Source organism: Phodopus roborovskii, unplaced genomic scaffold, assembly GCF_943737965.1.
Source record: "Phodopus roborovskii unplaced genomic scaffold, PHOROB, whole genome shotgun sequence".
Lineage (NCBI taxonomy): Eukaryota > Metazoa > Chordata > Mammalia > Rodentia > Cricetidae > Phodopus > Phodopus roborovskii.
Window position 1 is genome coordinate 17,032,917 of NW_026126434.1, and position 12,311 is coordinate 17,045,227.

General features: G+C 48.9%; 1 protein-coding gene across 1 annotated transcript in view; it reads left to right on the forward strand.

The window, feature by feature from the left end:
* The first annotated feature begins 1,603 nt into the window (after positions 1 to 1,603).
* Ccdc6 (coiled-coil domain containing 6) overlaps positions 1,604 to 12,311 on the forward strand; it is a 96,035-nt gene continuing 85,327 nt past the window's right edge. The window contains exon 1 of the mRNA XM_051186881.1: positions 1,604 to 2,177. Coding sequence (XP_051042838.1) covers positions 1,896 to 2,177 — 282 coding nt within the window. The 5' untranslated portion in view covers positions 1,604 to 1,895. The remainder of the gene's footprint in view (positions 2,178 to 12,311) is intronic.

Consider the following 12,311-nt stretch of genomic DNA (forward strand, 5'->3'; position numbering starts at 1 on the left):
TGGAGTTGGGGTGGGAAAAGAACAATAGAAAACTTGTGAAGTCTGGAAGCCACGCCCACCCCAGACTGCCCTGCACTGAATAAAGCGGAAAGAATGCAGTTAAATCCCAGTCCCCAGCACTGCTCCCCTTACCCCATCCATCTCACCCCGGGTCGGTTTTACAGAAGCTTCCTGTAAGTGAAGGAGCTGAATGTCTCCTATCCCAGACCCAACATGGCAAAGTCAAGGAGCCAAGTAAACTTAAGTGACAAATTGGCCCCCTCCGCAAAGGCTTATTCTGGAGGGCAAAGCCAAATACTTGCCCCCCCCTCGATTTTTAACGGTTATTGTTAAACTCTGCTTCAGAACTCCCCTAGCACTAAACTCAAGAATGTGTAGGAGAAGTTTGGGGTGAGGGGGGTCACTACAGTTGGCATTTCTGAGTTGACTAGAAGCAGCCATCTTGGTAAAGATGAGGCCAAGGTTCCTCCCATGGCAGGTTGAGTTTATTCGAAGGTGAATCCAGATCAAAAGTAGGTTTGAAGGACAAGGGACTAGCAACCAGGAAAGCGATTTCTTAAGCCATACTAAATGCTTTATGAAACTCCTGGAGCAGGTGACACCTAGGAAACACTTTTTAACCCCTCCCCCGTTTTGCGTTTTGTTTCCATGAGTTTGTTCTTCCGTTGACTAAACTTGGATAATAAAACCCGTCTGGTCAGTTTCACTTACCAATTTTTACCCATAAGTGAAAGCTGTTTTGTATCAGCGGGGTGAAGGGTTTAGACCCTTTCACCTGCCAGGCGAGTTTCCTCCAAGCCTTTCTAGGAGGGAAGGGCCTAACAGTATCTGAGCTTGAGTTTCTGATTGTTTGAGGCTGGCTCTCCACGGTAGTAATTACGGTTTTATTTTTACCTCCTGGAGTTTTGTAGGAGTCGGTGAGTGGTAATAATGGTTATACAGTTCTCTCACTTAATGGTGGCTATTTGTTTAGCATTGTGCCCTGCAGTTGCTTTGGAAAATTGGCACTTGAAGTGTGTTTCAACCCTTTAAAAAATATATACTCCCGTTTCTTGACTTGACAAATCTTCGTGTCTAATCCTATTTTGTGCCCCGAGCAGACAGTGTTTGCAAGATGCAAAGGGGAAAAGGGTGGAGGGGGCTGCGCCTGGTTTAAACAACTGCGACGAAAGGGCCTTGTCTTCTCTACAAAAATTTTTCCCAGCAATGCTAACCTGTGGCTGCCTTTCTGTCCTGCCATCCCCCCCCCTGTGAGGGTGGGGGCGGTGGGAGAGACACTGTAAGGAACTTTCTGTTTTTAGCTCCAAGCGATCCTCTGCACGAAGCAGCCAGAGAGATCCGCGCGCGCCGGCGCCGAAGGAAGGTGCCAGGCTACAGCTCGGCGGGGGTGGGAGGGTGGGGTGGACCGATGAGCCGGGCTGCCCCTCCCACGTGTCCCGGCACCTGCAAAGGCTGGCTCGGCCATGGAGTCCGCCTTTCTCCGGAAGAGGCGGCGCGGCCGTGGGCTGGGGCCTGGGACGCTGAGGCCCGGGGCGGGAGCACGTGCGCGGGAAGGCGGCGCGGACCCGAGCGTGTGAGCGTGTGTGCGTGTGTGTGCAAGCTGATCTCCGAGCGCCGGGCTGCGGGGACGTCCCCCACGGAGCGCGCCAGGCCCCGGCGCTGCAGTACTGCCCGAGTCCGGGCGGGGTCTCTGTTCCCTGGCGGAGCAGCTCGCGCGGCCGCGGGAAGCTCCCTCTCTTTCTCCGCCGCCGCCGCCGCGCGTCTGCGCCCTGCCGCCCGCGCCGCGCTCTCAGCTCCCTGCTCCCCGCCGCGCGCCCGGCCCCGCGCCCACTCGCCGCGCGCCCGGTCCTCCGTGCCCTGCTCCCCGGCTCCCTGCGCCCCCGGCTCGCCCCGCCATGGCGGACAGCGCGAGCGAGAGTGATACCGACGCGGCGGGCGGCGGCCCGGCAGCCATGCAGTCGTCCTGCTCGGCGACCTCGGGCGGCAGCGGCGGGGGCGGCGGCGGGAAGTCGGGGGGCATTGTCATCTCGCCGTTCCGCCTGGAGGAGCTCACCAACCGCCTGGCCTCGCTGCAGCAGGAGAACAAGGTGCTGAAGATCGAGCTGGAGACCTACAAACTCAAGTGCAAGGCGCTGCAGGAGGAGAACCGCGACCTGCGCAAAGCCAGCGTGACCATCGTGAGTGCACCCCGCCGACCCGGGGGGACCCCGAGGGCGCGCCCCCCGCGAGGGGCTGTGGGCCTGCGGGCACAGGGAGTCGGTCTCGGGGTCCGCGCGCGCCCTCCCTCCCTTGGGGTGTTGGAGGTGCCCGGGGAGACCCCCCACGTCTCCTCTTCGCCCGGGGTGGAGGCCGCTGCGAGGCAGAGCTGGAGGCTGGCGGCGTGGCTTGGGGGGCGGGGTGGGTCTCTCTCGGTCCTGTGGTGCCGGAACCCCCCAAATCGGGGAACACCCTCCCAGAGTCCTCTTGAGTGGATGTAGCTGGGGTCTGTTTGGGGGTGAGTGGGGAAGGCGGGGTGTGTCGCTGGGCTGGGCACCCAGTTGGCAGGAGGACGGCGCTTTGCTGGATTGCCGGCGCAGGGGGAGGGAGAGAGTGGCCCGGAATCCGGGAAGTAGAGTTTTCTGGCCAGGATGGAGAGGGAAGGGCGGGCACTGGGGCTACGCACCAGTCCCTCGTTCGGAATCCCTGTCCTTTTGGACTGGGAGGGTGGGCGGGTACAGAGTAGAGGGGAGTGTAGCGTCTGACACTGTTTGGGACAGGGTTGGAGCTGAAGCCAGGATGGAGGGTGGCCGCTGGGACTGCCTGGCTGAGCAAGGATGTACGTGCGTCTCCTTCATTGGTGGTGGAGTCCTTAGGAGTATTTACTTGCCTGTGAGTCTAGATACTTGACAGGAACACAGGCCATCTGTTCTGTTTCTACCTGGCCCCTGGAGGCTCCCTGGAAGAGGGTAGAATTAGTCTGAGATCAGCCTCCTGGTGTAGCAGAGTGGAAAGGCCCCCGTAGCGGTGATGAGGCGAAACGTAACTAGAAAAAGTACGCGTTGTGCTCTCACCTCCCATCCTTGCCAACTCCACGTCATTAACATGCAGAATCCCCCACAGACAACCCTATTCAGATCAAAACAGTTTCCCAGCCAGCAGCACGGAAGAAAATGTCAGGAAATCAAGGAGGATAAATTGCCAGAGCTGCTTGCACACAGCTGATTAGACAAAACCTTCCAATGGAGAAAAGAAATTTGGTGATGGGTCAAGGATCACATCCTGGAGACGAAAATGGGACAAATTTAAACTGCCCTTGTGCCAAGAAAAAGTAAAGTGTGTGTGTGTTCCCTGGCTTTTACACGGCCTTTCTTGGTTTGTGTGGATAGCAGGTTTCCACCAAAGAGGCAGTGTGATTTGCAACCTAAATAGCAGTTGGTTTTACAGAAAGGCATCTCCTCCAGTCCTTTTCAATGGAACTGGACCCACAAGCATACCTTTCCAGGCTGCAAGTCGTTGGATGGGCCTATTGATAGATAGGAAAGGAAAGCGATTTGTGGAGGTGGCAGCTTGCAAGCCTCCAGTCTTCCTTGCCTAAGAGAGGACTTGGCAGAATTGAATTGGAGCAGAGAGGACATCGGTGGAGGTTAAGATTTGATGTAAAAGAAAACATTAGTCTTGCAGACTGTGAGCTGTGGAAGGGAACAGAACTTACTGGAGAGGTTACCTCTGGCCTCTTCCCTGCAGATTAGACTGCTGTTTGTTTAGAGGCAGGAGACACTGTGAAAGGGCTATCTGTTTGACCTGTTGACCTATAAGTAGGTCTGTCACTTGTACACAGAAACAGTGGCCTTGCAGGGACAAACATGTTCCTTTCTGTCGTGCAAGCCCAGAAGTCTCCTGAATACTTGGGAACTGTGGGTAAGGTGGCAGCTTTGTTTCTTAGCAGTCACTCTCAATTACAGCTAACCCGCAGTCAGAGCCCCTGTGTAAGTGTTTTGTAGCCCTAGCCAGTAAGGGTCTTAAATTGCTCATGCTTACAGTTTGCAAAGGTAGGGCAGGTCTTGTGTTTTTTTTTTTTTTTTGTTTGTTTGTTTGTTTTTTATCTCTAATGTATTCAGGGAGCTAAAAGTGCACCAGGTCCACCTGGGTCGTTCTTGGCAGGTGTTAGGAGCTAATACTCTCCTGCAGCAATCTCCTTGCTGTGGCTTTTGACCTGGGATGAAGACTAGGAGTGGGGTAGGGTCGGACCTCTCCATTGGCTTATGGATGCAGAGCAGAATGTCACCTGTAGAGTTTATGCCTATATCAAGCTGTGTGTATTTCCTGACCAACCCGGACTGGGAAGGCCTCTGCTGTTTTCCATAGTTGTAGTTTTATTTGACCGGAAGATCAGTAACATCATCCCATTTCTTGCTTTCCTGGCTCTTATTAGTTCTTCTAATTGTAACATTAACTTCCGTGTTCATGAACATTAAAGGTGGTGACGGCTGTGCTTGGACACTTTCAGGAAGGCGTGTTTAACTTAACTTTTCCCTTCATAAAAAGTAGGTTTTGTTTTAAAGTAGGTTTAGGATTTCAGTAAAAATCAGCATAAAGTTGTTTGTTCCACCTGCTTGCTATACCCTCTGTAGGCACAGCCTCCTCCTCCACCAAGAGTACCAGAGTGGTGCATTTGTTATAGTTGAAGGTTCCATGTCCACTTACTTGGTTTACATCACTGGCCCACTGGGAGTTGTATATTCTATGGGCTTGGACAAATGTGCAAAGACATCATTCACTGGAAGCATAAGGAGAATACTCTCATCGTAGTAATTCTCTGTCTTTTTTTCTTCCTCTTTGGAAACTATTCAATCCCTGCTATAGTTTTACCTTCCCCAGAATGTTACATGTTGGGTGTAGAAACAGGTTGGGTTCTGTAACTTGGTGAATGAACTGGAAGATCCTCTATGCTCTTGGTGTGTGTGTGTGTGGGGGGGGCCTGACATTGTCTTTCTTGATTCATCTCTCTCCCTTACATGTTGAGGCCAGGTCTTTTTCACTTGCACCCACAGCCTGCAGCTTAGGTTAGTCTAGCTAGCTAGCTTGCTCAGGGCCCCTCTGCACCACCTCCTGAGAGGTGGTTGCAGTGCCCAGCCATCCTTCATGGCTTTTACTTGGGTTAAGAGAATCGGAACCCAGTCCTCATGACTATATAACAGGTGCCCTCTCTCCCCAGCCCCTCTACAATATTGATTTTTATGGCTTGTTTCTTCTTAGTGCTTGGATGTAGCCATTTATCTCCATCATCTGAAGGACATTTTAGTTGCTTGCAAGTTCTGGCAGTTGTGAATAAATCTGCCTTAAACATTCACATCCATTTGTCTAGACAAGATTTCAGCCCATTTGGGTAAATACCCAGGATTAGGATTGCTAGTTATGCAGTAACTGTGTTTACTTTGGTAAGAAATCTCCAAACTCTGTTCTGAAGTGCCTGGAGGTATTTTCATCCCTACCAGTGTTAAGTGACATTTGGGGTGCTCTTCCCCTCCTCACCGAAGGTCAGGATTTTGTTTTTTCTCACAGGTTCCTCAAAGTACTTCACAGCTGGGACTCTTTACACAGTCAGGTTCAAGGCCCATAGAAGCTCTAGCCATTGGGCTCCCTGGTCTCTTTTGGTGTAGGTGGCTCATTTCCACCATGATTTCCCATTTCAAGAAGGGTGGATCCTTTGGTCTGTATCCGTGTAGCAAGAGGTAGCCATTGCCTGTGGGGAGATTGACCTGTATCAGGCCTCTTCTTGAGGACTATACATCATATGGGGGCGGGGGTCAGAGCGAGGCTTCAGTGTAATTCAGCTAGGGCTGAGGGGGCGCCTGGAGTGTTTTGAGTGATTATCCAATTTTCCCCTTTAAGTCAGCAGTGGAGCCAGGCTACTGATTATAGATGTCAATTTCTTCTTTTGGAAAATAAACACACACCAAATCCTTAGTTACCCCTTTGAATGGTGTTTATTGCTAGTGCAGATCAGTCTGGCAAATCCTGGGAGAATGTGGTCTCTGGTGGTCTTGACTCAGAGACTGAGGGTGGTCCAGGGTTGTTGGTCCTGTGCAGGTGTGGAAGCACAGTAATGGGCAGTCACTGTGGGGTTGTGGAAGTCTCAGCCAGCTGCTGGTGTTCCCACACATGAGCAGTGCTCAGGTGCCTGCTTCACAGGTGTGTGTCTTTTCTAGATAGGCTTAGACACTCTGCGTGTTTAGTTTGGAAATGAAGGCCTGTAATAAATGACTAGGGTTTTAGTATCTTTTTCTGATCGTAGAACAAATCCCTTCTTTATAGATGTTTATGTCACTACAGGAAAAAAAATTTTTTTTTTGTTTTGTTTTTTGTTGCTTTTTAAAGATTTGTATGTATTTGCCTGTATGCATGTATGTCCACCACATTTGTGCAGTACTCTCAGCAGCCAGAAGAGGGAGTTGGTTCCTTTGGAACTGGAATGGAGAGGTGGGTGGGAACTGCCATGTAGGTTCTGGGAACTGAATTAAGGTCTTCTGGAAGAGCAGCCAGTGGTCTTAACTTGGGAGTCTCAAGTCCAATACGAAAATGTTTGGAAGTGGTAGCCTAAAACAATGGCCAAATGTCATGTGTAGGAACCCTGATGGTCTGTCCACTAACAATGGTGTCCTATATATAATTCATAGTGTATATTTGAGAATATTTTATTTACTGTGGTGTCTTCAGATAGCAGTTTTCTATTTTAAAGGCTTAATTTTGACAGGTTGATCAGTTTTTCTCCCTGGGAAAATGTGGAGTGTTGTTCCCCACCCCCACCTCTTTCTAGAAAAACAAAACATTTTGGTTCTGAAGGAGATACCCACCCACTTAAGACACAGTTTTGAGGGAGATGGGAGCTGAGTGTTGGGTCTGTCTGCATTCTGCTCTTAAAGAAGCTGTCCTTGCACATTCTGCATTGAAAGTTTGTATTTATTTGTTCAGTGTTTAAGACTGTGTGAGTGCCTTCTGGGTGTTTCATACAGAACACCCCCAGCCTGAAGGAGGTCACCACATTCTTTTGTAACCCTCTTGTTATCTGTTTGCTAGAAGCGGGACTAGTTAGAGAATCTACAATGTCAGGTTCATCGGGACTGCTGTGTTCAGGACTAGAGAAACCAGAAGCCAGTCTCAAGCAAGGGGCATTTGTCCTCTCTCAGTCCAGCTTGGCTTTCTGTTAGTTGGCCAGGCTGTGTGCCTATTCAATTCTCAACAGCCACACTGTTCTCCTGATCTGCTGGCCTGTGTGCATTTCCTGAGCCCACACAGGCCTGAACTGAATTCCCCAGCCCCCATCTGGCTATACCCCTGGTGCATTTCACTCTTCTCCACTCCACCCTAGCTTCTCCAGTGTGAATTCTAGTAGCTTCTGCTATCTCCACACCCAGTGTGCCCTGGCAGTGATGTTTGGGGAACCATAATTGGGCAGTGTCAGAACTGGCCTGCCAGCACCCTCATTATCTTCAGGAAAGGTGGGTCTTCTTATAGGATCAGACTGCCTTTGTCCATTTTTCTCCACATTTGGCATCCAAGAGACACATGAGGGTTGGTGAGTTGGCTGCAGGGGAGGTTCTATTTATGTTGACTTTCTGGGGTGAGGGTCTTGTCACTTACACTTTATGTTCATAGGCACTTCTACCATCACAGCAAACCACATCTTTATGGTTTGCCAAATAGAATAGTGGATACACTGTATATTATGGGGACTCACTGCAGGGTGTGCCCTAAGCCCTGGCTTCTACCTTGTAGGCTACCTTGTAGCACATACATGAATGTTGCTGTTACATTTCACTTGCAAGGGGACAAAGTGTCTTCAGATGGAGTTTCCAAGGAAGGCCTGGGACAGAAGCAGGGCTGTTGGAAGTGCTCATGGTCACATTTGCTGTTTTGGTGATGTTGAAGGTGACAGGTCATTTCAGATAGTCCCTATGGCTTCTTTTGTATTTTAACACCCTACTGCCTCTGGGAAACACCCATGGCCATCATAGGGTGGCGGGATTGGGCAGAATTAGGGGTCTTAGTTTGAGGAAGAGTGAGAAACTTGAGTCCAAAGCAATGATGCTTTGAGATGAGGTGGGAAGTCCATGCACTGTAGTTGCCTTCTGTGTGCTTTGCTCCCCTTGAAGTCATGCCTTGCGAATGTAACTGGCAGCGTTTACACCTAGCAATGCTAATGCCTGTGTTTAAAATGCAGCAAGGCTGAGTGAGCCATGTTTCTTGTCCTTCAGCATAATTTTTTCCTCAGTGGGGAGTCATTGCATTTTCTCTTCAATCACAGCACCGGTTGCTTTTAGGTATATTGAATTATTGTCAAAACTAGCACAGTAAATGCTCACAGGTTCAGTGTTCCTGACAGGAAGGGATGCTCAAGAAAACACTTGTAATGGCCAGGACCTTGGAATGGGAACTTGAAGATTCATCTTGCCTTCTACAGATTATCTCATGCATACACACACACACACACACACACACACACACACACACACACTTTTGTTTTATGTTTTTCTGATGTAGTGTGAAGCTTATTCCCACACCTATGCCAGTGAGTTAAAAATACCACTAACTCTCTGAGGGTTGAGGGTTAAGAATAATGAAAAAAATCAGGGCTCAGGTTCCACAATATGACTGATGGTCATTTAGAATCAGTGCTCCTTTTGTGTCTCTGGATCCAGTGTGGGGTGGGTTTTATTCAAAAATTTGTTCAATTAGTGTATGTTCACCATACAAGTTGGTGGTTTTCCTAAGGACATTTCCATCCAGGTATGTCATATACTTGAACCATGCTCAACATCCCCCCCCCCCCAACGCGTGACCCTCCTGTGTATGTGTGTTTTAGTGATGGAAAGTCATGATGCTTCTTTGTTTGATGAAAGGAAATTGATTCATGATCCCTCTACCCTGTACCTTTATTTCTCCAGGAAGGCACAAAATGACAGCTAGTAAGTATAGCTTTAAAGCAACAGGAGCTGGTCCCCAATGACTACCCCTGACCTTCTATGGGACAGGTACTGAAAAACATCCAGAGGGACTTTGGGGGCTCCTCTGATGCTCACCCAGGACCACACCTGACTTTCTCCATCTTGGCCCTGGTTGGGTACTGCAGGCCATTGAGTGCAGAGGGAATTGTGGCATGACCTCCAGCCTGCAGGGCCAGATCCCCAGTACCCCATGCAAGGAAGAAAGAAGTCAAAATCTGCTCCTTTAGAGTTTCTGAGCCAGGGGCCCTTCTCTCTTTCTAAAATAAGGTTCATCTGTCTTGATACGAATCTGTAAGGAAAACTAGGTGTCAAAGCTCCTCACTGCTCCATTTGTCTGTAGGTTATTTTGTGTGTGTGTGTCATATCGAGAGAGCTGTCACTCAGTTTATCTGTGTTGAGGTGGCTTACTGCCTTTCGTTTATTTTTAATTTTCATTTTTATGTGGTGGTAATGGAGAAGAAATGTCACTGATATTTAAAATTTGTGATTTGCATTTGGCAGCATAGCAGGTGGTTGGTCCTTCTCTGCCACCTTCCTTTCATGGAATGCAGTCAGGTGGACCAGACTGTCAAGATTTTTAACCCCAAACTGGGGGAAAGCAAAAGACAAGGCAAGGTAAAGTTAATTAGCGGAGACGATTTTCTGGGCAGGTTTGAATCTCAGCCAGTTAAAAGCCCAGTGCTGATGGACGGGGCTAATCTCCCACACATCTGTTTCAGATCAAGCCAGCCCCCGAGGAGGCCAGGTGTGCTTCCAGTATGATCTGCTTAATACACACCAGGGCATCTCGGGGCACTGGGGAATCAAATGAGGCCATGCCCCGTGGGGAGTGGAGGTGGGGTGTCCTCGCAGACATAGGTCATCATTCAAAAGGCCTTTCCAAAGAAGGAAAAAGGAAGTGAAAACATGCAGGCAGTGTGGATGATGGGCGTGCTTCAGCTTAGAAACCTAGTTGCCTGTGTGTGGAATGTCCCATGTGTTGTTCGCATGGAATCTTTTGAGGCATAGGCCTTGAGAGATTAAATGAGGGGGTGCTAAAAGATGGGGGTTTGGTGTAGAAGTATTTCCATAGTTACTGTGTTTGTTCAGTTATCCAGAAAACATACACACACACACACACACACACACACACACACACACACACACACACACATACACACAATTGTATTCTGCTGAGAGTTGTTTTGTGCCCTAGGTTGTATAGGCACCTAAAGAGAGAAGGGACGTCACATCTCAGATTGCTTGCCTTTTTATGTAAATTCACTAATATTAAAGTGGAAAACATTGCATTTTTTTCTGAGCTGAATTTTGAGTAAACAATTACTTGAAGGGTGAAGGAACAAAGAAAACCTTATTGAATTCCTGGTAATATTTTTCTACTTCCAAGTTTTTTTTTTTTTTTTTTTTTTTTTTAATGTATATGAGTGTCTGCATGTATGTATGTGTGTGCAGCCCTCACAGAGCTCAGAAGAGGGTGTTGCATCATCTGGGGCTGGAGTTACAAATGGTTGTGAGCTGGGAACTGAACCAGGGCCTCTGGAAGAGTAGCCAATGCTCTTAACCACTGAGCCACCTCTCCAGCCTCTTCCAAGTCTTATTTGTCACTGTGATGAAAGAGATACCAAGGGAAAAATTTTCCTCACATTTTCTCATTTACATTTCATATTTATATGTTTCTCTGTGTGTTTGTGTGTTCTATGATGGGCATGTAGAATGTAGAGTTAGAGTTCAGAGGACAACTTGAGGGAATCTGTTCTGTCTTCCCACCCAGTAGGGCCCAGGGATGGAACTCAGATGGGTAGGCTTGGCAATAAACACCTTTACCCTTGAGCCTTCTGTCAAGTACCACATCTACCCTTTGACTCCTCACTGCGATCCTATGGATCAGCACCTCTCATATTTGCTGTGAACCCACAAACAGGTGTGCTGAGGTTTCATTATCTGGGGTGGGGCAAGGGGGTGTGTCTCATGATTTTCATGTGAGGCCATCTTTTGAACTTGAGTCTGGCTTCAAACCTAAAGCTCAAGGTTAAACAGCCGTTGGAAGGGTGGCTTATTAATTTAGACGGCTTGGTCTTGATCTAGTTGTAGGCATTTGCTTTTGGTTTCCATATACTTAGTTTATTCATTAAGCTCATCAGGGCTGCCCTATCCATAGCAGAGTCCCCAGGATGCTGGGCTTAGGGAAGCGTTGCCAGGGCAGCAGACTCTGGGGAAAGCAGCCACAGCAGAGAGGGTATGTGCACTGTCTGGGGCTTGTTCCATTGCCTTTCTGTCTGGTCCTACATCCAGCACTGCATCGGGGTGCACCAGAGTTACTCCACTCCCACACCAAGTCATTTGTTCCCACCCCAGCCCGGGGTCAGTTTCTAATGCTTTGCTTATGTTATGCTCTCTGCTTAAAAATAGCCTGGTTAGCATAGCACAAGGAGCTGTTCTCCCCCTCCCCCACCCCCCAACAAATACATTGAGCACCTGTTGCATCTCAGGAAATTTTGTCTTCTTTCATCACTGAGGAGAGACTGTTAGGGCAGCTGGGCTGGCTTGAGATGAGTGAAGTCTGCAGTCAAGAGGGCTTGTTCTAATACACTGGTTCTCAACATTCTTGATGTTGCGCCCCTGCAATACAGTTCCTCATGTTGTGATGACTCCCAGCCATAAAATTACTCTTGTTGCTGCTTCCTAACTGTAAGAACTGTAATGTAAATATCTGATATGCAACCCAAAGGGGTTGCGAACCCACAGGTCGAGACCAGTTTTAGCCAAGACATGAAGGAGAGACTGGGTTTAACCCAGAGGAAGAGGGATTTTGATTTCATGCTCAGATGAAACCCAAATGTCTAGGGACAAATGGATCTTGGGGAAGAGAGCAGGGAATGGGTGGGCGCATCTGGGTTGGTCTCTGCACTGGCTGTAGACGAGAGGTGGGGAGGGAGGAGTCAGGTAAGGGCATCCTGCCTTTTAGACACTCACCTTGGCAGCTTGTGGCACACGTTTTGTGTTTGAAGGCCAGCTTTTTATTCCAATAAAATGATCTATCCTATTCCTCAACATGGCAGCAGCTGCCTATTGTCACCTTCCTTAGTGGTGCCAGGTCACTTCTCACCATACAGCAGCTCTTTTTGGTCTCCCAGTCACAGGTATAAGGGACGTTTTTTACGCCTCAAAGATCGCAATGCATGCTGAGACAGGACCTTGTGTGATGCCCTGCATGGGAAGACCCTGCTGTTGTGAAGAACCTAGTTCTGCTTACTATGAACTTAACACAGCTAGCTATTCAGTACAGTTTGCACTATGTAAACTCTTGAGGGCAGTAGGACATAATCA